Consider the following 24866-nt stretch of genomic DNA (forward strand, 5'->3'; position numbering starts at 1 on the left):
AGGGTTCCCTAAAGCTTGAAAAATATTTCAAGGGTTCCTCCAGGGTCAAAAGGTTGAGAAAGGCTGTCTTAAAGGGAAGATATAACAAAAGGTCCCTCTTAGAATGCTTGTGATAGACAGATTGAGACAACCACATACCATATGAGCCTCTGCACTAGCAGTTCTAGAGAGATATTTGCAGTGCTTTTGTTCTCCCAACTTTGATGAAAATGCCTCAACCCAATTATATTTGTTTTTCTTACTTTCTGACAGCAACTCCTCCATAAAGTATAGCATTGCAAAATTGTGTGCAGCAGCATGGAAGATTTGCAGGGCACTACCAGACAATAATCTCCCTGTTGGGATAGAGACACTAAACTTGACTGCATTTTTTTAGCTGCTGTCAAAACATTTTTTTGTTGTACAGCTGTTGACAGTTATACATTTTATTAATTTTTCTTTTTTTTATGTGAAGGCTTTCTGTTAAACCTAGTATTTGTATATTCTATTCTAAACATTATTCTTATTTTCTCTGGTTGTGCTATTTCTATCTAATATTGGTCAAAGGCTAACAAAATGTTGAACCCGTTGTTTTGTATCATTATTACTGTATTCTTTTTATTATATATTGCATATCTACACTAAGCCTGGGCGAAGCCTGGGGAGATCTGAAAACAGAGAACTTTTGACTTCAGTATATGAACAGACAGAATATTTTATGTCTCTGATAGAATGAACACACACACACTATCCCCAAATATTTTTACTGCCTACTTGTCCCATCACAAAGGATGCTATTCACACTGGCAAGTTTGGATGTTCTCCTTATCAGTGGTATCATTGGGAAGATTTAATGGCATTCTTCCCAAAGACCACCTACGCATCTGTTCAGATTCTGAAATTGAGACAGTTGCACATGTACTTCAGAAATGTCCTATTTACCACCCTCGGAGGATAGAGTTAATCTCCACTCCTATTATAAACTACCCAGATCAATCTGACATGGCAAGTGGGCACTATCTTCTAAATAATCAGAACCAGGATGTCTCCAGAATGGTGGCCACATTGTGTGCATAGCAATGACAGTTAAAAGCTACAAGACCTGACCATACTCTAGTCATGCTTAGTCTTAGGTATGAATAGGGGTTTTTTTAATCTGGTATTTGTATTCTGTATTCCATTCTCAAATGTTTGTCTTTTTTTTGGCCTATAACCATATATTTTAAATGAATAATAAATTCATGTACAGTCTAGAGCCCAACTGCTCTGGGATGGTGTATACACTTCTTAAATATATTTCCAGTCACCATCAACTACTGAAATTTTTGGCAATTTACTATCAAATGGGCTGATCCAAAACAATTATTGTCTCATTCTAAGGGTTTATTCCAAACAAGACTTGTCTGGTGGTTTGGGAGAGCTAATTTATCCGGACAAATGCACATGAATGGGCTGGGATCTCAAGATCTTGCTAAACTCTAAACCATAGTTTAAACCACACAAGACCCAACTAAATAATCATATGATGGTTGGCATTATACCAACCAGGTCATAGAACTTGAGCATGTGGTATTTTTAATTTCTACAACAGCCAAAGATAGAATGCTGCAGCTATGGACACTCAACCTTTTCCCCATTGACCTTGCTGATTAGATTCTATATGGGGAAATATATGGAACACCCTCCCCCTTGAGATCCATCAGGCCCCCACCCTCTTAACCTTCCAGAAAGCTGTGAAGAGCTGGCTTTCCCCCCAGGCATTGGGAAAGTACAGCTGAAACCTGGAGCTGCGTGCCACAAGATGGGTGGCCATACAAATCTTCTAAATAAATAAATCCCACACATTGAAGTAATTGTGGAATTATATTGTGCTTCATCGGTTTACTTTTTCCTTCTTTTGTTGCTGGATGGGGGCAGAGAACATAGAGCATTTGAAGGAATCAGTGGGAATTCTTCTCTATTTTAGATGTTGACCTGAGCTGCAGAAAAAAAGGTGTATGGTTTTTTTAAGTGGACTTTTTATAAGATGTCCCAATTTCATATTTCACTTAAGCCAGTTTCACTGGCCTCTTCCTATCCCAAAAGAGTCAAGAAATCCTATATGTCTTCCTTGCAGAATGGAAGATGACATATGCTCTTAAAAATATAAAAATAGCCTGACAGGAGCACAGCAGCATTTATAAGAGATTACATGTACAGGTTAAGAACAGAAGTGAGAAGAGCCACTGCTTTAAGACAGGAAAGATGGAAATGACAGAAATGAATTTGCTCAAGGTATGAATGCTGGCCAAAAAACAACTGCTGAGTTGCTCCAGATCACAGAATTTGAACAGGACCGAGAATAATGATTATTTTTGGAGAGCAGCTAAATGAGTTATTTACATCAAGCTAAATGAATCACTTGGTTGGAGAGAGCGCTCCACATCTGATTTACAGCAGGGGTCCCCAACCCCCGGGCTGCGGACCAGCACCAGTCCGTGGCCTACTCAGAACTGGGCCGCACAGCAGGAGGTGAGCAGTGGACAAGTGAGTGAATTTACAACCTGAGTATTTACAGCTGCTCCCCATCGCTCACATTACCTGAGCTCCGCCTTCTGTCAGAGAAAGCAAGCCCATTGGCTGCTATCTCCAAACGGCACAAAAAAAAAGGTCAGGAAAAAGAGGAAGCACTTGAATCATCCTGAAACCATCTCCCCCTGGTCCGTGGAAAAATTGTCTTCCACGAAACCAGTCCCTGGTGCCAAAAAGGTTGGGAACAGCTGATCTACACTCTTACAGGAAACAAATCTAATGAGCTATGTGAAGCTGAAGGGCCTACAGGAGAGTGGTTGGAGGAAATTGGTTGAAGCCGCCACAAATCAATCAATCAATCAAGAATGTATCTGTCCAATATTTCTAATGAAGAGGAAGTTTCTGGTCCAGTGATTCTGTGATAAAGGGGGAGAGGACAACTTATAGCCCAGATGTTACAGATCGTTCCCCAGTACCCCAACTACAGCCCTTAAGCCTCTAAGACTCTAAGCTTGCACCATTAAAATTTGGGGGCAAATGACTGATTCTCAGCAGGGCAATTTTATTTATCAGTTTGTGCCTCTCATTCCAAAACTCTCTCCTGTTTTCCCAACCACTACAACCCTATCTAGTAGGTTGGGCTGAGACTGACCCAGAACCACCCATCCAGCTTCTGTGGTTGAGGCTATACCAAAAGTGAAGTCTCCCCCCTCTAATCCAACATCTCCATTTCCTCCCTCAGCTGCAGGCCCAAAATTGGCGATGCTCCTATTTTCATCTTTCTCCCTCTTAAAAGAAGAACCCCAAAATATACTGGCTGTCAGAGCTTCACCAGCAATAAATCTTTGACTCTAGAAGCTGAAGAGCTAGCAGCAAAGAATCAATGATATGGGTTGGATGGTTAAGCTGTTTTTATTGCAGGTATAGGAAGTCTAATAACAAAGGAAAACTGCTGCAAAATCCAACCATCAAGACCTCTATTTACAACAGCCCTGCAGTTTTATTATTCCATCTCTTTCTCCTGCCTTTAAGTGGCTACAGACTGCTCATTTCTCAGCCCTGGATGTGGAAGGCACCTTGCACCATGTTCCAATCACAATCCTGTGTGAAGCCTAACTAGCTTAAGCCTCACATTGGCACTGAATTTAGTGCCATGATGGAGGGGTCGGGGGTTAATGGTGGAAATGTAAGCAGTTTGCCTCCTGGAGACCTTCTGCTTACCTACAACCCTGAATGGTAAATTGCTCGGCAATGGAGAGAGACCATTCTCCACTTCTCCAATCCAACCACCCTTTATCTGTGATTGCCTTATCTTCGAGACCCAATAGCCCAAGACGAAAAAACAGGAGTTATTTACAACATACAATGCAAAGACTGTGACCGCCACAATGTAGGACAGACAGGCAGAAGACTAGCAGAGCGCATCCACGAACACCAGCTAGCAGTCAGAAGACACGATGGGAACTCCTTAATCTAACACATGGACAGACTCAACCACAGTTTCAACTGAGAAAATGGGGAGCATCCTAGACCAAGCCAAATCCAAAACCACCAGAGGATTCCTGGAAGCCTGGCACTCAGACAAAGCAGCCATCAACAGACACATAGAGGTAAACAACAGCTACATACCATTCAAAAGAGACAATAGAAAAGCCTAAAGACCAGTACACTCCCTGGCCAGCAATCAACACCCAGATATGCAAAAATCAACACTAGGATTAACACCAGATGAACCATCAAACAGCACAATACACCCAAATCAAGGAACTATTAACTCAGTTAATCAACCAAGCAGCAAACAACAGCCCAAAGAACTCCCAAGGGGAGAGCAACACCCACACCAACACAAGCACGGCAAGCCACTGTATATAAACTGAGAGCAAGGCCCACTCTCTCTTCACACTGAAGATGTTGCCTAGTCTGGCAATGAAACGTCTGCAAGAAAACAACAAGGCTCAGAGAGCACCAAGGACTCCACAATTCAACCCTGAGCTACAGAGATTCACTTCAATTGCCTTATCTTCCCCCAAGGATGAGCTATGAGCTACAGAGACATCTAATAGAACTCTGTTACCTTTTCCATTATAAATCTCAGTAAATAACACACCACCTTCACCTTTCTCTGAGTTTCAACTTTCAAATTTTCTCTGCATGTTGCATTCCGAAGTGGGTCTTCTCACTGCCCTTCCTGAGCCTGAAAAGGGTCTCCCACTGCTTGTTTAACCCATCTTGCCATTTTCATGAGGCTAATTTTTCCTTCATGTCTTTATACCAAGGGCTGGACCACACTATCTTCAGCTGCCTTTCCTCACCATCCTGGGGCCCTGGTTTCCCATCTCTTCCATCCAACAGTCCCCTTTTCTGCTTTTACTGAGCCTTCCCCCACAAAATCCCCTCCTCCTTCAGAAAGCCACTTTTCCTTCCCATTTCTTCTAACATCCACCGCCAGTCCAACAAAAACCAGGCAAGCTTCTCACAACTTTTTTGCTCCTAGAAAGCCATCTCCAGCTTAGCAAAACTCCCAAAACCGATCAGCCTTTCAAATTATCCACATCCCTTGGGTGGTGTGTTCTTCCACCGTATCTTGCTTATTCAAAGTTAGTCCCATATTATGGAGAAACTGAGGTTGGGGGAGAGGAGAAACTCCTGGAGAAGTACATAGACATCAAAGAGAGCTGAAGGTTCACCACAGCTACCCTGTGTGTTGAACCAGTAGAACAATGAAGCGAACAATAACTTTCCCATCATCCAATGTATGTGACTGGATGCTGTTAGACAGACCTTATAAAATACACTCACACAACAATTATACTCGGTCCTGCTTTCAGGAAACAAGAGATGATCTTCCTCTTCGGTCAGGCTTGAGTTGGATTAATATTCACTTTAGCTACTTCTACTGGTTTCAATTATGTTTTATTTTTGAATGTGGGTTGTCCTGAGTACCTTATGAGGAGAACAGGGGTATACTTATTAAAACAAACCAATCCAGCCACTTGCTATATGAAGAAAAAAAAACCTTTCTGTGCATCACCAAGTAAATGTCCTGCCCAGACTGAAGAACCAATAAAGTGTGGATTACTCACAGAAAAACGATGCATGATCAGGACCCAGGAGATTTCAATGCAGTTTGAAGGCTAACTTAACTATTAATAGAAAAGCTACCATTCCACATCTGTTTGTGATCAAAGAAAGCCTTAAATAGCATAGAAGGATCGGGTGATTCTTTAGTCCCGCCCCTGATCACGACTGAGACTGGAGTTAAAGGGCCCTTGTCTCTTTCTGCAGCCTCAAGCTTTTGTGTGGCCAAGAAATTGTAGAGGCTGTGGGAAGATCTTCAACCTTGATCTCTCTCAGCCACCTTTGCACAACCAATGGATCAATTGATACAAGTGATCCCCAAAACCTGGATGGCCCCCAGAACCACCCTGAAAGTTGCAGTTGCAACTGAATTGTAACATGTAACGTGACAGATGAGAGGTGCGATTGTTTCGCGTGCACCTAATTTTACTCTGTTTTCTTTAAATGGAATCAAATCAGTTTTAGTTTTGCCCTGGCCTTACCCCCCCTTTTCTTTTCTCTGGATTTGTTGGCTTTCAAAATGCAGCCCACACAAAAGCTGAATAAGCTCTTTGGCTTGAAAAAGAGCGCTTTGCTCCACTTTCACAGTGGTCAATTAGGTGGCTCTGTGAAGGCCACCAGTAGGACTCTTCAGAAGCACATTGTCTCTAAGCTTTGCATATAGCCACCATGAGCATCAGCCATTGGACTAGGGACACTGTAGTGTAGTAGCTGAAGTATTGGCAGGACTGGGAAAAGTCCCAATTTCAACCCCCCCATTTGACCATGAAGCTCAACAGATCACTTTGAATGAGTTACACCCTTGGCTCAATCTAATTCACAAGGTTCCTATAATGGTAAAATGAAGAGACATCTCCACGTTTGCCACTTTTTGCACCTGGAAAAAAGGCAGCATATAAACTTGATCAATAGTAGTAATAGAAACTAATATATTTGGGGAGGGCTCTCTCTTCCAGTTTCTCACCAAGGTCATGGCATGGAGACAAGCATCGTTCTGGAAAAGGGGCGGTGAGAACATCAAAATGGTAAGCTAGCAATGGCTGAAGAGGAAAAAGAAGAGAAGACTGGAAGTCACAAGGCCAATAGAAATCACGCACTTTTAGTCTCAGAAGTCCTTCCAGTGAAGAAGAGGTCACTTGAGAAAGGGAGACTGCCTCCAAGGGGTGGCTGTGTGTAGGTAAAATGGGGAGTTTGATGGAGTAGGACAGCAACCTTGGAAGACAGAGGGAAGAAATGCTGCCTAGGGAACGATCAGGTAAAAGGAATGGGAGTCCAAGAGAGGGTAACAGTCTAAAGAAGTAACTTAGGAAATACCCACCCTGAACACTCAAGCAATAAATACGTGGGAGATTTGTACTTTCAGACTTGCAAGATTCTGTTAATGTAGCCTTGCAATAAAGTAGAATTAGCTCATCTGGTCATGTTTCCTGCCTGGTTTACCTAGAAGGGCTGACAGGGAGTGAAGAAGCTGCAGTCAACAATCCCACAGACCAAAAGGCTCAGAGGTTCCAGACAAAGCTGGCCAGGGAAAGAAAAGGATTGGAAATGGGGGGGGGGGACGACGACAATCTTGTCATTTCCATAACTACTTTGTTATGCAGTCAAAAATGGAGATGAAGCCAAAGGAAATAAGGGCAGCTGAGTAGAATCTACAAGGACCAGAAGGTGCCAGACAGGCAGCAAAAGAGTCCCCACAGAGGCTGTTGAGAAAAGGGGTGGGGGTTAGAGCAGTGTTTCTCAACGCCAGTAATTTAAAGATGGGTGGACTTCAACTCCACCCATCTTCAAATTGCTGGGGTTGAGAAACACTGGGTTAGAGGGAGAAATAAGTGTAGCATCAACAGAAGATGAGCTAGTCTCCTGTCCTACTGAGAACATGCAACTTCAGGCCCAGGCTCTTGAAGCCGAGTGAAGCAAAAGTGACTCCAGGGAAGGGCGGGGGGTGGGGGGAATAGAATTAATGAGTATCAGAGATAAGATGCAAAACAATTAAAAGAATGAAGTATTAAAAAGAGAATTCATTGAGGAAGAATCAAATCAAGGGAAGAGTTGTGTTCAGACAATTGATATGCAGAGAATTTCAAGGTTAAAAACCAAAGTCTCCAACAGAAGATAGGAAATTAAAATAGAAAAACAAACATTTAGAAATTTAGAGGGAGGAGGTTTAGAAGTGACACAAGTACAAAATCATTCACCCTTAATAACGTGAGCTTCAGTATGTTTTGTAACTGTTTAATAAAAGCATGTTTTTAAATAGAATCCTGATTGGGAGATAAAGCTTGGTTGCTGCCATCTCTTGTACAATACACAGTATTTCTCCTATATTTCAAGGCCATCTTTGGTATCAGCCATTACTGCATATTAGGTTCCATCAGTTAACTCACTCAGAAATTGCAGATGCGAGTATTCTAGAAATTTCTATCAATGGTTTTTTGTTTTTTTTTAAACAACTGAAAATAATTGCTCTGTTCTGGGAATATTTTTATGGCTCCATTTTTAATATATGTGTAGAGTGCTGTAATCCTTGTACTTAATTTTATTGAGACTCAATATCAGAGACTCAATTATCACAGTATTTTTCAAGATCCTGCTGAGGATCAAAAGGTTTTACAAACAAAATTACAGTATACCCTTTTTGCCAGTTAAGAGTTATTTTTGCATGAGCTTTGCTGCCATCTAGTGATCTCAAATGTTGGAAAGGTTTTTTTCCCCTTCCTATAGTTTATTTAATGTAGGTTAATTAGAAGTAAAACTCTCAGCAAAAGACGATCAAATACAGAGAGCAAAAGCAAACAAGATGTAACCGAACAAACAGCACGTGAGCGAAAGTTGGGTAATTCAGAATTCAGTAACTGAGAATTCTACAGCTTTAGCTGCGGGTTTACAAAATAACCTAAGAATCAATCTACTCAATGAAATTATTTTGATATATTTTTCTATACTATTGCATACATTTCGAAGGCTATGCTAGCAAAGTATCTTCAGTATCCCTCTGCAGGTACCCACCTTCTTCCTATATTGGGTGGATGGAGATAGAAATGGGGAATGCGTAACAGCCAGCCATCATGCCCGATTTCTGTCCTTAGGACATTTAGTGGAGAGATCTGATGGGCACATCTTCTTGCCTTCTTGTACCCAAGTAGAAGTACTCCTGTTCAAAACCCCATTGGAAGATTGGGAGCAGAAAGGGACACCAAAGAGCAGACTTTGCAAATGTGAATTGATTTGAGCAACCCAAATCAAGCTCAAAATAATTCATCTTTAAAGTTGGTTGTTCCAATCTTAGAAGAAATGTCCTGACACTATTCCAACCATTCTGGGAAGCGTTTCAAATGAACAGTCAAGTTTGATGGTCAAAACTGGAATGTGTGAGACTCAGAATGGTTGGAACAGCATTGGAATGGTTTCAGCGGAGGTTGGAACAGCTGTTTTAAATGCAAAAATGTGCTTGAAGTTAGAAGTGCTTTGCATACGCTGCCACACACGTCTGCCCCAACCTTTCCTCCCCATTTTTAGCCCTCTCTGAATATGCCAAATGTCCACCTGTGGCTCCTCCAATAGACATGGACAACTCAGAACACACTCAGTTACTGAATTAACACACTTCATTCAACCTCAAATTATCAAAACAGGCTGGTCTTGTAAAACATGGTAAGCAACAAAAGTCTGGCCAAGGTTAACACAAATCAAGTTTAACATACTTTAGGAATGCACCACTAGGTGCTAATCAGACCCAGTTGAGCATCTTACTTGAGCCAGGTAAATATAGGATTGCAGTCCATAGTTACTATTCCTTGCACGTTTACCCAGGATCCATTGAATATAATGGAATTTCTGTCTGAGCAACTATCCATAGACCTCACATTTATGTAACTTTCAGAGCATATTCTTCCCAGTTCTGACAGAACCTAAGATTTTAAGAATCACCCTGCTAGATCAGGCTGAAGTTCTTCCTGTTGAGCATCTTTCTACATGGATAATCAAGAAATCAACAAGGCCATCTCGCACTTGTAATAGCTGCTTTTCAGTGGGCATTACTGCTGAAGCAGAAGGCTGAATAGAGCTCTTGAGACTGGTAAACAACCTTACCTTTCCTGGATACACGTAATCCCAATCTGTTGGTTACCATCCCATCTCGTGACTGAGTTCATTTATCTAACTTCCCTGCCTGACTTGTAATGATGTCCCAAACTGGCTGCGCTGTAGTTTAATAGATCAATTATATATTGTAACATGGATGTTTTCCATTTGCAGTGGGCAGAGCATGTTTCTTTGAAGCCAGACATATAGCATTGGAACAGATCTGGTCTTATTTACAGGCAATTGGATAAAAGTCAACAGTTAAGTTTGAGAAGCATCAGTGTCAACTGGAAATGACTTGCTAAATAAGCTTTTGTTGCCTGGTTCACAAATAAAGCTAAAGAGGACCTTTGTAAAGTAAGAGAACCCAGGAGTAGAACTTGGAAGTAGGTCCTGGAAATTAAAATTTCATCTTAGGATTCTCCTGTTGATTCTAAGGTTTCATAAAGTAAAAGTGGTAATTATACAAAGCCCCAATCTGATTTGACTGCTGTCCAAAAAAATACCCCATGCCATCTTTGGAAACTCTGAAAGTCTCCAATAATTGCAGATGATTTATCATTTCAACTCACTCCCCCATCACAGGAAGGCAGACTGCATCAAACCCCAGTGAAAAATATCATGGTGTTACTAAAGAAAACTTATTAAATGCACCTGGTTGGACTAAACAATTCTTCATTCAGTAACCCTTAGTAGACAATCAATCCAGAAAGCATGCTGAAGTTCTGTGCCAGGGCCTTTTGTTCTCATCAGGTAGTAATTATGTCAATCAAAATTAGGTAGCTAAAGCTGTATGAGTTAAGTCACAATGAATGCATTTTCACTTTTATTCTGGAGCAGTCTGTTTCCATTCTGATTGTTGGCAAGCTACAAGAATGACATGGGAAAAGATGTTACACTAGACATACAAAAGAAACCAGCTGATGTCTTAATAATTAAGATATACAAATTTGCAAACAAAGAGAGCAACCTGGATAATTTTCCTATGATTGGATTTACAAAAGAGGCTTGTTAAAAGTTTTGAAGAATTTTGTGAGAAGGGACAAAGAAAAAATGAAAAGAAATCAATTTCTAGGGACATGATTTGAAGGGACTAAAGATCAAGATTGCTAGAAGTAAAAGGAAGGAATATAAAGTTGGTTTATGTGATCAAGTTTAAAATTGATAGTTTATCATCTCTGGTAACCCTGGACTTTTGCTGACATCAGGACTGAAATGACAAGACTTTTAATAATTTGTTTACAGATAAGAGATGGGATATGGGAAGATCATTTGTTGTATTTTAAGAAAAGGTGATTAAGTTACTAAAACTGTTTATACTTGTGATAAAGGGGAAGTTACCTCTATGTATTTTTTTCTTTACTGTATTATTTTTATTTTCTATTTCTACATTTTCCTTTCTTTTCTGCATCTTCTATTTTTATTATTTTTTTTTTAGTTTGTATTAGTTTTTACCGTTGTAATTGTAATCTTTAATAAAATTACTATTTAAAAAAAGAAGAAAATGAAGTGAAAATTATCTTGAATCATTTCATGTATTTGAATCATGTATTTGAATCATGTATTTGAATTTGATTCATGTATTTGAATCATTTCAAATACCGGAACAGTGTAATGCTAAATCATAAACCAATTTATACACAATGGCTAAGTTGACACAGTAAGCCAAGATCAAACTACTTTATAGTGTGCAAACCTATGTTGCCATCCTACCTCAGTGGAAATTCCATTTCACCCAGCAGAAATCACTATGAGTTGGCAGAACTCAAGGATTGCATTTTTAATTAAGTGGAATAAAGGTGTAATGCAGCTTTGTGCATAAATTACACAAAATAAATGCATGAAGCTGTGCATGCTTGGTGTTCTCAGTGTGATGTTTTGCACATTTAAATATAAATACACACCTAATTTGGCTTTGTCACTACAGTTCAACGTCCAGTGCTCCACAATTGACACGAAACAGATGTTGCAAATCTGCATGTTTTGGAAGCTTCCACATTTTATTAACTAGGGTTTGGCATTATCATCTGGACCTTAGTTTTAAAGTCAGCAAAACTACCTATAATTTGAAGCTTGGTTCTTCTTGTACAGGTTGAGCACAACGAAAGGCTCCAAGTACACCCTTTCAGCTGGACAGGAAGAGAAAACTTGAAGCTCACTGAGACACAGTGACACTGGCCATTCCTTCCACAACTAGCTAAGGATTACAGATGTTGAAGTCCAGGCCTTTGGAAGTCCCCAGGTTGTGGAAGGTTGGCTCAAACAGCTGTCTTGGCTTGGACAAACACAGCAGACTCACACATAAACATCAACCTCTTGGACAGCCCAGCTCAGCAACTGAAACAACAACATTTTATCTTTATTCAGGAGTTCCCATGGTAATGTAACACAGAATTTTTAAGAAAGGAAAAAAACACACGACTTGTTTTATGCCATTATTTGTACCATCGAGAGAATGGTCAAATATCAGGGTTTGGGGTTTTTTTTTGTTTTTTCTTTTTTTTTCTTTTCTTTTTTTTTTGTCTACACACATGATCATCTTAGGACTTACAGCTCCTTCACTCATGTTCACAAGCACAAATCCAAGGGGTAAAATCCGGCTAGTATTAAATTCTACATAGTTTAATTGTTCTTAATTATGATTTTCCTTTTCCTTTAGAGCATCAAGTCACTGCGGTAAATTAATTCCATGTTCAGTATCATTTTTTTATGCATTTACATAGGACAGTCATTAAAAACAGACACACAGAGCGAGCAAGCTCCCACAGGAAACAACATGCTTACATAGCCTGCAATTTTTTAAAAAACTTTTTCTATTCCCCACCTCAAAGCACAAAGCAAAACAATTATGAACATGGGGGGCGGGGGAGAGAAGGAAGACTCAAGTGAATAGCAGAGCTGCACATGTTTTGCACAACTGAAACAAATACGGTTGCTTGGGTTTTGTTTTGTTTTTTTTTACAAAAGAATTGTCCTTCCATTAAAAAAAAAGCTTAAATTCATTATTAAAGCACAAATGGAAAAAATAACATTAAAAATAGCTGAATATATATATATTACACTTACTAAATATTTTCTTAATAAAAGTGCGATCTCTTACGTAAATAAAAAATTAAGAAATCCATTTGAAATGGTCTGGAATTCATTGCCCTTACCAGCATGAAGGTTGAAAAAAAAAAAAAAAAAAAGTTAAATTTCGAATTTCACACCACACATTTCAGCATCCAAATGGTGATTTTTTTACACTCCAGTCTGAGCACGGGAGAATTTAGACCAAAGACACAAAGTGTCCTAAGGAAAACCTCCATGTGGCTGAATGCATGGAAGGAGGAACACAAACTTGTCATTGGATTATGCACATCACCTATTGCTCCATGGCTACCAGAACATTGGTAAAAGGGAATCTACAAACATATGTAGGCTTCACGTAAGTTCCAGTAAAGGCTGTAGTGTAGTGGTGAGAGGTGAGCCCAGGTGATGCAAGCTGAAAATGTATAGACACTCCAAGGATCCAGGAGGGAGCAGTAAAGTTGACTGTAACCTGTGGATAGCAACTCTGGAGAACTGGGCAAGTAATACCATGCTATGTTTGGTTTATGCATGGAAGATGGAAAAGGTGACAGGAGCAATGGCATGTTGGGCTGCACCACTTCTGACCTTAACTTAGAGGAAAGAAAGGAAGGAGCATTCATGACTTATTCATGTGTTAACCATTTGGGAATCTTAGTATGTTGTCATGTGTAAAGTCCTTAGAACTTTAGGCCTTGAATGCAATTATATCCTTTACCCTCTCAGGTTTCAAGAGGCTTCTGGTCTAGTTTATGGAATCTTGCTTTAGCACAGTCAATCTGATTTAAGAATGAGGCTATAAAACCCTTCCAAGGTCACCCATCCAAGACTTGCACCCAAGTTAAGTAAAGGCACAGATTAACCCCATACATGTATGTGAAGACTGCTATTTAAAAAAAGGAAGCAGTAAACAATAAAGGAAGGATGTGGCAAAATATTGACTAAACCGACACAACAGGGGTGGGAGAGAAAGGGGAGATTATAGTGTCTTTGCAAGTTAACCTCCTAGTAGGTTTAATGAAAGCTGTCATATTTCTGTATGCTCTGATCATGTGGGATCTGTGAATTAAGCCAATTATTGTGTGGGCTACATTTGGGGCAGTTGAATCTCATAAGTTATACCCATTTGGATTCTATCATGGGATGGGAACAAGCTAAGAGGATCACCCTTTTCACTGGACCAAGTTAGCTAATAAATATTAAGAAGCCTCTGTGCACCTAGGTGAGCACTTCAAATCCACCAACTTTCAGAGCCACAAAAGTTCCAATAAGGTACCATTGCACACATACTTAAAAGAGGGATGATGGGCATGCTACCAGCTTGCTAGGAATGCAGTGCCTTCTGTTCGCACAAGCAGTTTAAAGATTGTTGACTGGACAATGCAATTTAGAGTTGGTGCCAGGTTCACGCATGCACAAAACAGAAACATTTTTGACCCCAAACAATGCACAGTTTTGGAAGTACTGCTGAACCATTTCAGGTCAGGAAAACCTAAAGCCATACTTAGCTGTTCTGGGTTTTGGCCAAGCAAATACTGGATGGGCAAGTAGGGTAAAGCTGATGAATGTCAGCTATTCTCTCTCCTCCTCCCCTTAACAGCTCCAAGCAGCATATTCCACTAGCTCATCCCATAACATTTCCAGAGACTCCGCTCCTTCACCTCAGCTGTCACCCATGTGCAAGACACATCTCATCAGCTTCATTATGCCTAGTGTCTTCTCTTCCTACACTGAGCAGGCAAAGTCCTTGGCTTTTTCCCCAGGCCACCCAAACCACTTGTGTCCAGACCAAAGCAACTACAATTTGTTCTGTACACAGATCAGAACAGCCATTCCAGGCATGGACCAGAACACCCAAAGGGTGAATGTTTCAATTCAGGCATTGACGGCCCAAAATCTTCAATGCCAAGCACAGAACACATTGTGCAATCTTAACTCCAAGGCTAATCCAGATGTATTGCGAGCAAAGAACTTAAGGACTTCTATCGGCCACACTGGTTTCCATCCATTCTTTTTCTTGCACCAAGGCATTCTGGGAATCAGTCCTACATGTCTCTCCCGTATCTGAGTTTTCACTTAGTCAAGGGCCAGCTCTCCAAGATGACACTGTATGTCATCAAACCAGTACAGAAAGATGAAGGCCGAGCTCAAGGAGGAGGCAGGGCGCTTAGATTCCCAGCTATGAAAGAGCTTGTGTATTATTGGAAGAAGCAACTTGTGATATTAAGTTCTGCAGCTGGCCCTCTTATTTTGGGACAGTGGTAAGAATGGACTGATGCCCTCTTTTTCTTAGGCAACTGATTTTTTATTATTATTATTATTATTATTTCTCAAAAAGCCAAGCAATTTTTCTTTTAAGTGCAGGAAGTAATTTAGAAGATGCTCCCTGGCCAGTTCCCTTGCTCTGAGCTCTCAACCCCCTCAAACAAAGAGTCTGTGGCTTGGATTTCCTAAGAACCTATTTCCAATGAATAGAGATGAAACAGTCCAAACAACAAAGGAGGTCCACTCTATGTAGAACTGGTAACTATAGGGAAAGTACAATGGAGGACCTCTTGTAGAAGGAATAGTTTAGATTCCAAAACTCAAAAGAACACATTGGAGAACTTCTGAAAGGTTATCATTTGGATGCCAAAACTCAAGGCTAAGTTGATAGAAGAAATGACCAGAATATGGGGAAGCTATGGGGACCCTAAAACTCAAGAGAATAGGAAAAAGGAAAGATTCTCTCCATCCTAAAATAAGGCATCTCAAACAATGCAACATGCAGGAACAAGTCCACAATCATATGCATATACATACATATAAATATCTAGAAGAAAATGAAGAATCCTTCAATTGCTTCAAGAGTGGGATAAGAATATTAAATATCAAAATAAGATGGGATACATTCTCCACTTCCCAATTACCCCTCTACTTAGCAGCACAAAATCTTCCTTCCCCTAAATGGAAAGAAGGCCATAAATGGGTTTGGTCTTGGATAATCGCTCCCGTGTTCTAAGACGCATGATTGGTAAATCCAGTTTTGGAAATGTCCAGTTTAAACCCTTTATTTCTCTTTCACAAAAGTGAAAACCAAACCTTAATAGAGGAGAAAAAAAGAGGCAGCTCACAGAAATTCACTTTATCCTTCCTTTAAAAGATGAAAAAAAAAAAAAGAGGCAAAGCAAAAAAAAAAAAAAAAAACAATGTTCATGGTCACGTCAACTACAAGTTCTACACATCAATGCTTATCTCTTTCAAAAATGGAAAAGGGGTGGAGGGTGTCTGCTCCCAAATGTGGAGGAAGGGAGAAGTGAGCAGGTTTTGTGAAGAGATGAGGTGGGAAATGTTAACAATAAAAGGAAGGGAGGTAAGAGAGAGACTACGGCCTCAACAAGGCCTTATCCGCTGCTTTCCCGCAGTAACCATCACAGGCTCTAAAAGAATTTTTTAAAAAAGGTCTTTTCAAGTGCCCCACCCTCTCCCACCATCTGCTAAGTGGACTTTTTCTCCCCCCATTTTGTTTTTAACCCAAGCTGGTGATGTTGGCGCGGCCACCAGGTGGTGCAACTATGCGCTGCGTAGTACGCCGTGGGATATTATCATCGATTTGTGCACCTAGGAGTTGGAGGGGAGGGAGGGACAGAGAGAGAGAAAAAGAGAAGCATAGTGAGAAACCGAACATGTACACATACATAAAATGAGTAATTTAATTGTGATTCCAAACTAAGTCTAAAGTGTTTCCAACGGGCTGACTGCAGTCTGGTGAATCTGATCAATCAATACGGTAAAGTCACCTTGACTCGTACTGGAAGGGTGAAATGGGAAAATCCCATATGAAGTTTGGCTTGGTCTGTATGGCATGGGCCAGTGGAATCCTAACTCATTTTTTCTTATCCTGCGTTTTTTAAAAGGAGACCTGAGCATAACATATATCCCCATTAATAGGTTAAGTTTCCAAGACGTTCAGACTCATTCTGTCTTCAATAAGGAATCAGAGATAAGGATGACATAATCTCATTAAAAGTCTTTAAAGATTATGACACTGGCCATAGAATCTGTATTGAGATGACTGCTCAGTACTGATTTTTTTTACCGCCACTCATCTTTTTTGGTAATTTTATCAATTTTGTGTTCTTGTATTTTTGGTCTTTAATACAGTAATACAGGACTTGAACTCTTCTGGACTAGATCATTTAATAAACTGTACACCAATCTGCATATAAATGAAACTCTACTTCCAAAGGAAAAGATCTGTGCCATCTTTGGAGAGGCACACCATGATAAGCAAGAGAAAGCAAAAATGCCCTCAGGGACATCTTTCTTCTTCTACTTCCTCTTTTTTAATTAACTTATAAGTGAACTAAACAATGTACCCTAATGTCATTTCATTACTCTGAACAATGATCATTTCAATCAGGAACTCTGGAAACTGCAGTTAGAGGATGCTGAGATGTCTCACTGAGATCTCCATCCCACCAACCCAAAAGATGTCCCAGGGGGTAATAAACCAACTACACAGGAATACAGCTTTACTTGCTTATAAAAAACAGGCAAAACAAAAAAAAACTTATGTTCATGGTCACATCAACTACAAGTTCTACACATCAATGTTTATCTCTTTCAAAAATGGAAAAGGGGGGGGGGGGTGTCTGAGGAAGAGGAAAATAAGAAACTATCTGATGCCAAGTAATTCCACTGGTCCATCTAGTTCAGCAATGTCCTCACTGATTGAAACCCCGGGAAGCACAAACAGGAGATACCAGGGGTAACTGAAGCCTTTTGGATTTAAAACTGGTGCTCTGTCAGTGAGGTATGTCCCTTCCCATCATTCATAAGGAGCCTGAATATTTCAAGCAGTTCCTTACATATTCACCTTTTTCTGATAGGAAAATTAATCATCTGGTCCAACTTCCATCAGTTAGTTTGGTCCTGATAGGGCCTTAACATCACTAGCTATGGAATTCTGTCCACCCTTAGGTCAGGTTGCCCTAGTCTGCCCCTCTTGAGGACTGAAGATTTATTGGTTTCAATTAAGCAAGGGGTTATTAACCTGCTAGATTTTAGAATTAGAGTCTCTAATGGACCAAGCCCTAGCCAATAGCATAGGCAACCTCCTGTTTCAATGCTATGCTGAAATACGCAACAAACTCTTTTTGATTGGTAGCAAGAGAATATAGCACAGATCTGGGAATAAACCTTCCACATCTTTCCATCTGGTTGGAAAGCAAAGCTGAAACGCAACACTAAGAAAGTAGAACACTTTCTTCAATCACATTGAACCAAAGCTGGTAAGCAGAACCCTCTTACATCCTTCCCTCTCTCCTTCCTCCCAGCAGGCTAGCCAAATAAAGCAAAGATTCCACTAAAATAATTTAGCCTCACAAAAGTATGTACCCGACAAGCTAAATCCAGACTGGTGCAAGTTCCTCACAGGTGGAGCCTGCTGTTTCGCTGGGGAAGTCTTGGCTGACGAAGCTGGTGTGACTGTTTTTGGTGTCACCGATACCTCACAAACAGGGCCGTCGTATAAACCGCGTGGGACGCCCCTCAATTCAGCCAGCTTGGGAGAAGGAAAAGTCGAGGCAGAGAAGAGGGAAAGAGAGAAAAGAATGAGGAATGCCTGGCAATATAGTGACAATTAATCCAGCACTTTTCTTTGGATCATATACACACTCCTGCCTTCTCTAAGATTTAAAGTTATTTCTGCTTATGATCTCCTTAACGTAGTTAATGCGAAGCCTTCACCAGACCATGCCAGGCTGCCTCAAAGTCTGCTGCACTCCTACACGCATGTGCTTGTGAGACCACCAGCGGCTGGTGGAAGAACATAGAAAGCTTCCAAGACCTCATGCAAAATGCTGGCATTTCTGTGAAACAGGAAGGCAGTCTGGCATGCTCTGATGAAATTTCATGAAGCTCCAAGTATTCTGGCAGGGTGTGCAAAAGGGCTAGTGTGGGACTTTGCCCTAGACACATTTGCTGACAGATTCCGAATCAGAAGCATCAAAAGGATACACTGAAGACGAAGTGCAGTCCTGGATCGCAGGACAGAAGGAACTTTTTCCTACCAAGAACTGCACCATTGGGGGAAGATCTCAGTAATGGCATGCACAACCACAGGTGGATTATCTTGGGGCTGCCTCTTTTTTATCCATCCTTCCTTTTCTCTCCATTTGGTGGGCTGCCAAAGAGGAATATCCTTGCCAGAAGTTGGAACTATCTATTTGCAGAGAACCTCTGGAATAAGGTTTCCCCCAAGATCCAGGTGGCCCCCACTTTGCTGTTGTTTACAACAGAGTTTCTCAACCTTTGCAACTTTAAGATGTGTGAACTTCAATTCCCAGAATTCCCAAGCCATTCTGGGAGTTGAAGTCCACACATCTGAAAGTGGCTAAGGTTGAGAAACACTGGTTCAGAAGAGTTGTGAAGACCTGGCTCTTCACCCAGGCCTTTGGCAAAGGAGAGTGAGATCCCTTGCTTCATTCCATATGGTCTGTCACACTTGCCATCTTTTATCTTTTATTGGTTTTATTGTAATTTCATAGTTTGATTGTCATGAGCTGCCTAGACTGGTTGGGCAGTATACAAGGCTAATAAATGAAATTAAACTTTTTTAGATTTAAATTTTAAATAGATTTAATTTTTTAAAATGTTTAAATCTATTTTTAAATTAGATTTAAATTTTAAATTAGATTTAAATTTTAAAATCTAATTTAAAATAATCTAGAAAGTTGCTGAAAATTAGATTGAAAGTATACCTATCTCTTCTATACAAATTGATCCTAACCTAAGCCTGTGTGTGTCTTTAAAATGGGACTAAACTTATAATCCTAGGTCTTCCCTCTATCATGTCCCACTTAGTACACCCACATCCCAATTAGTAAACCTATTTTTTCCCTGCTATATTCATAAATTAAATCATAAAACTAAACTAGTAGAGAGTAGTGTTTGAAAGAGGTCTATTTTGGCTTTCAAAATTCTCTTCCTAGATTTCTTAAAGAGAACATGTCAAGAATGATCATCATATGGAGTATGTTGACATGCTAATGGTTTCAGGATAGGTCTTAAGAATTACAGAGGGATTTGGTTATAATAGAAGGATACCATACCTGACTTTGATTTGGGTTTTCCATCTGTTGGTTAATTGTTTCTGGCTCTGCTTCCTTTGCTAAGAAACTTGCTTCTAGCAAAAGTTAGTTCCGGTAATTTGACCAGAATTGCATTTTAGGGGCAGCTGATCAATTTATCCCTTGACAAAATTTAATTTTATTCGAAGGGGGAGGAAAACATTCATTCCATTTGAGGTTTCCTCTTTACCGCAGTAAATCAGGAGTCCAAACACACAGGCCAAGGGTATCATTAGGAACTAAAATGATGGGTAGCTTCAACCCAGTGTCCAAGTGTTCCCAAAGAGATCAGTTTAAGGTAATAGTCAACAGCCTAAACCTTTCAAGATGGAAAGAGTAATCTATTTTATTTTTTGATAAATGAGCATTTTGTGACTGACCATGCCCATCAAAGCAGTTATTGTGTGGACAGACAACATGCTCTCAAAATTTAGAACGTGCTTATCAGCCCCCAAAGTTTCCCTACTCCTGTTTCCAAATTACCATCCTTATTAGCAGTTACAATTTAGGAGGAAAGTGTACCTATTTTCATAGCATGGGCAGGACATGATCTTTGGAGTAGCCTGGCCACTGAAAAAGCCAGGAGTCCAAAGGGGTGGGGGTGGCAGGGAAACTAGGTTAAAAAGCAGGTGCACCCAGGAAAATAAATTAAAATCAATTTACATTTACATGTAATTACCTAAATATTGTTAATATATTTATTCCTGATTTAAAAATTCCTCCCCTCCATCACATCAGATAAGACTATGTGGGCACAGTGAAGCAGGCTGCATATCTTGAGGTGTTAACATATATTTTGTCAAGAAATTCAGTCAGATTCCAGATTTGAGGTTTGAGGTCAGTCCAAATGCATAATTCTTCTCTGTATTCCCATAATTTTCAAACACCTGGTCAAAAGGATCCATGAAAGTTTCCAACAAAGTAAATCTGCTAATCTTCAAGGTATGCCCAAACAGACCCTCAATTTGCAAGACCAGATCATGAAGGTGATGACGACTCAACTTACTTACCCTGCTTCTTGCTTTGATACGTTTGTAAACAAAGTCAGGGAAGGGTTTCCTGGCAATGTATCGGCCAGACCCCTCAGTCACATGGAGGTTGCCATCCTCCAGCACAATTTTTCCTTGGCTGATGACCACTAAGGGAGACCCACGACACTCCATGCCTTCAAAGATATTATACTCCACATTCTAGAAGACAAAAGAAGACAGGCCCACAGTTTATCAGAATCCAGGCTCAAGGAAAATTGAGATGCTACTACCCAAAATAATCCATCCTTGGAATTTCCTCTCTACAATTGCACTTTTTGTCATGAACACTGCTAGCTTTCCTGTGCCCAGTGAAGTTCTTTCCTTTGCTACCTTAGCAGTGCTGATTTTATGTTATTAAGATTTTATCTTAATAACATTTTTTTAAAACTTGATTCTACCATCAGAGCTGGACTGATGCAGTACTTCAGGAAAAGACAAATGAATAAAGAATTAAATGGAATGGAATGGTTACTTACTACGTGCTGGGTACTGGTCAATTAAATACCACTGGGTCAGGATTGACTCCTGGAAGCTGTTTAGACAAATGCTTGCTATCTCAACCTGTCTCTAGTTATAGCTTTGTAGTTGTTTGCACAGTTGAAAAGTTGAAAACTTATTTTCAGCCATTAACATGGATTTCACAGATCTAAAGAAGGGGGAAAGCAAGCTTAGCTAAATGCAGTCAAGGTGTTTACTTGTGATGGAGAACTCTAGTGAGGATGATCCATACCTACAACTCCCATACCTACAGCCCCCTACTAAGCATGTCATGTTTTTGAGTGTGCAGGGCTGTAGGTATGGGGGAAAGCTAAAATAGGAGTCAAACAAATCAAGATGGCTGTTGAAACACCTGGGTAGTACACTTAAAAAGAGCAAGGTTTCAAACACAAGGTCATGGCTGTCATCTTCAGTTCTTACGCCAACCCATGCATGCTCCCGTCCTCACGCAAGCCAACTTTCCCATACATACTTCTAAAGAGTATGAGTTTTGTTTCCAGTTGAAGAAATTTGCAACTACAACATCACTGTGAAATTTTGTCCAACGCTTACCAGAAATTGACATTCTATTTATTTAGTCAGCCAATCTTCTAGGCCACCTCAATTGCAGTTGTAACTCTACATTTTCTTTTACAAAACACAGAAAAAAATTAAAAGAGCGATAGTAACTTATAGCAGAAATTTAACAACTGCGCTGGGAAAAACAACAAAACTAGCTAGAGAATCGTAAGAGATCTATTGGGGATCACAAAGCAGCCTGCCCCAGGATCTGCTGAACCAGCCAGGTCACCAAAGCTCGGCAATAGAACAGAGTGCTTCGCAGACTTCAGGGGAGAGGCTGTTCCATAGGGCAGGTGCAGCCATGGGGAAGGCCCCTCTCCCAGATACTGCAAGATGAACCTGCTTCAGCAACAGGACCTGGAGTGAGCCAAGCCTACCAGATCTTCTCAGATGGGCAGAAACAGAACTCAAATGAGATAATGATTTTATTAGAAAATCAGAAATAATTCCTCCCCAAGACAGGCTGGGCTTAGAGTTCAGTCTGCAAGTGAGGCAGCCTATCATTCAAAATACCTCTGCAATCTTCCCTCAGGTACTTTCCATGTTGAAACTTGCCTCCTTCACGTTGCAAAAGGACACATCACAGAGAACCCAACTAGTTCTTGACATCCTCCACTGCAGCCTTCCTCAACTTAGTGTTCTCCAGAGTAAGCTACACTGGCCAACTCCCAAGTCTCCAGCCAGCAAGAAGTTTGGAGAAGACTGATTGACTGGATTTCTTTCTAAGGAAGTTTGGGTGAGGCAGATTTATTATATCTCACTATCTCTAAAACACTCCAAATTTTTTACAAAGCAAACTTCAAAGAAAAACGGGTCATGGTAAGTAAAACCTTTTCCCCAAGAAGAAGCCTGCCAGTTCATAACCTTCCCATGGATGGGTAAAAAAAGTATCCTTCTAAGTTGGCTAAGGTATTTCTGGATGCCAGCTTGAAAACCAGCATCGGTTGTTTAGCCCTACTGCTGAAGACACCTTTTAATTTCAATATACTTTGCATTCTTTCAAGTTCTGCAACAATATATTCATCACCCAGAGGTATCCAACTGCATGATGGAATCTCCTTGTGAAAAAAGAGATTTAGAGAGATGGTCAACACTGCCTTCACCCCATCCTTGCCTAGAGGAAATAACTGCATCTTTGTAGTAAAAAGAAAGAAGATTCATGAGCGGAAAACACACAGAAAACTTGGTTTCTTAAAATTCCCTGGGCTTTCTGCCAGTAGCTAGAGGAGATGTAAGTAAGACAACACAGTGCTTGTTCTTTTTCCTTGTGTTTTTTTTCCCCAAGGCCAAAGATCAAAAAATGCTCAGATCAAATTGTCTAAAAGGTCAGTTACAACATTTCTTCTCGGACTGTGTCTCCGCTTCTACTGCAGATGCTCAGAGAATGCTCTGCTCCGCCTCTACTAGGGGCGGAAATAAACACGATACAGTGGAATCATAAACCGGATCTCCAAAATTAATTTTAATTTGATTAGTATTCCGCTACACTGATAAAGACAATACATTTATGCATACAAAGACACCTTTGGATTTACTAACTATAAGATGAATGCATAATTTAAAAGTAAGTATATGTAAGTTCAAATGCATTAATACACTTCTAAGCCTACTGAGTTTCACTAGTGCAATCTTGCAGACATTCAAGACGAGTTCCATGTGTATCATATACTGGGGATTCCCAAATGTGTGGAAAAGATCCACATTTTCAATCCTCCATAAATTGAAGAGTTGGTATAGAATTCATGTTAACACCCCTTAAAGCAACCCCTTAAGCCACTCTTGGGGTTGGTTAGTTCCCTAGTCCTGCCGAGGCTGGTCTTGTCCCCCTTTGGGCGATATTAGATCTGCCATTACTTGGATCTCATTACATTTTATATTTATTGATTGATATTGATATTTATGGATGAATGATATTATTTATGATTTTACTGAATTTTAAACTGTTTTATTGTGAACCGCTCAGAGTCCCCCGTATGAGAGAGATGGGCAGTGATAAAAATATGATAAATAAATAATAAACAAACTTATAGCTGATAATCTGTCGAGTTTTTTTTCTATAGCTTTTTTCCCACTGGTTAACTGATGTTCCAGAAGATGTTTGCCAAGCCTTGGCTGGCAGGGTTCTCAGCATCTGTCGAGAGAAGGCGGTGTTCGGATTGTGATCTTGACTGGACCAGCAGTGTAGGAAGAACGAGTTTGTACTTATTCCGCCTTTCCTTCAGCAACACAAGATGGCAGCCACAGCACTTTCCCCACAACCACCACCAAGGTAGGTTGGGCTGAGAGAGAGAGCAACTGGCCCCATGGAACCAAGGCAGTTCTGTGACTAACAGTGGGCAAGCTCCTACGTTTCCCCACTCGTAATCCAGCACCTTCACCATTACACTGCCCTAGTTCTTAATCTGCAAACTCACTATGCTATGTGTCTTGGCTGAGATTGTCTTGACGCTGTCAGGATCCCAGATTACCAGGTCAGCATCAGATCCCACTGCAATGCGCCCCTTCCGTGGATACAGGTTGAAGATCTTGGCTGCTGCGGTGCTAGTTACAGCAACAAACTGGTTCTCGTCCATTTTGCCAGTAACCTAAATCAAAGAAAAAAATGGTCACGCTGAAAACACAAAGCCAGCAGTAGGGAAAAAAAACCCAAGGGGGTCATCAAAGAAACGGCTTGTGCGCATCCTTGCCCATGCTATTCTTTTACTCTTATTGTCTGCCAACTGCATAACACCATATTGGTGGACTTTACAGCAGCTCCAGTCCAATATATAGGGAAGGTTTCAAGTTTCCTGCAAGAGGAATTATCTTGCTGGGCTATGCCTGACTCCTTGACTTTATTTGCACTTGGACTATAGAGTCCAGGTACAAACTTGTCCTAAGCAGACAGAGGCGACTAAGCTGGGAAAGACTGGACTACTGCAATGGTCTGTGGGAATCCCCTTGGGAG

At 40.5% G+C, this 24866-nt stretch overlaps 1 protein-coding gene across 2 annotated transcripts in view; it reads right to left on the bottom strand.

Annotated features, from left to right (window-relative positions):
• Positions 1-15751: 15751 nt before the first annotated feature.
• DPYSL2 (dihydropyrimidinase like 2) overlaps positions 15752-24866 on the bottom strand; it is a 67352-nt gene continuing 58237 nt past the window's right edge. For both annotated transcript variants that reach the window (XM_063310866.1, XM_063310867.1), the window contains exons 11-14: positions 24334-24504; positions 20840-21019; positions 18097-18262; positions 15752-16317 (exon numbers count right to left, since the gene is read on the bottom strand). In XM_063310866.1, the coding sequence (XP_063166936.1) occupies positions 16226-16317; positions 18097-18262; positions 20840-21019; positions 24334-24504 (609 nt within the window). In that variant the 3' untranslated portion in view covers positions 15752-16225. The remainder of the gene's footprint in view (positions 16318-18096; positions 18263-20839; positions 21020-24333; positions 24505-24866) is intronic.

This window comes from Candoia aspera, chromosome 9 (assembly GCF_035149785.1).
Source record: "Candoia aspera isolate rCanAsp1 chromosome 9, rCanAsp1.hap2, whole genome shotgun sequence".
In the NCBI taxonomy this organism is placed as follows: domain Eukaryota; kingdom Metazoa; phylum Chordata; class Lepidosauria; order Squamata; family Boidae; genus Candoia; species Candoia aspera.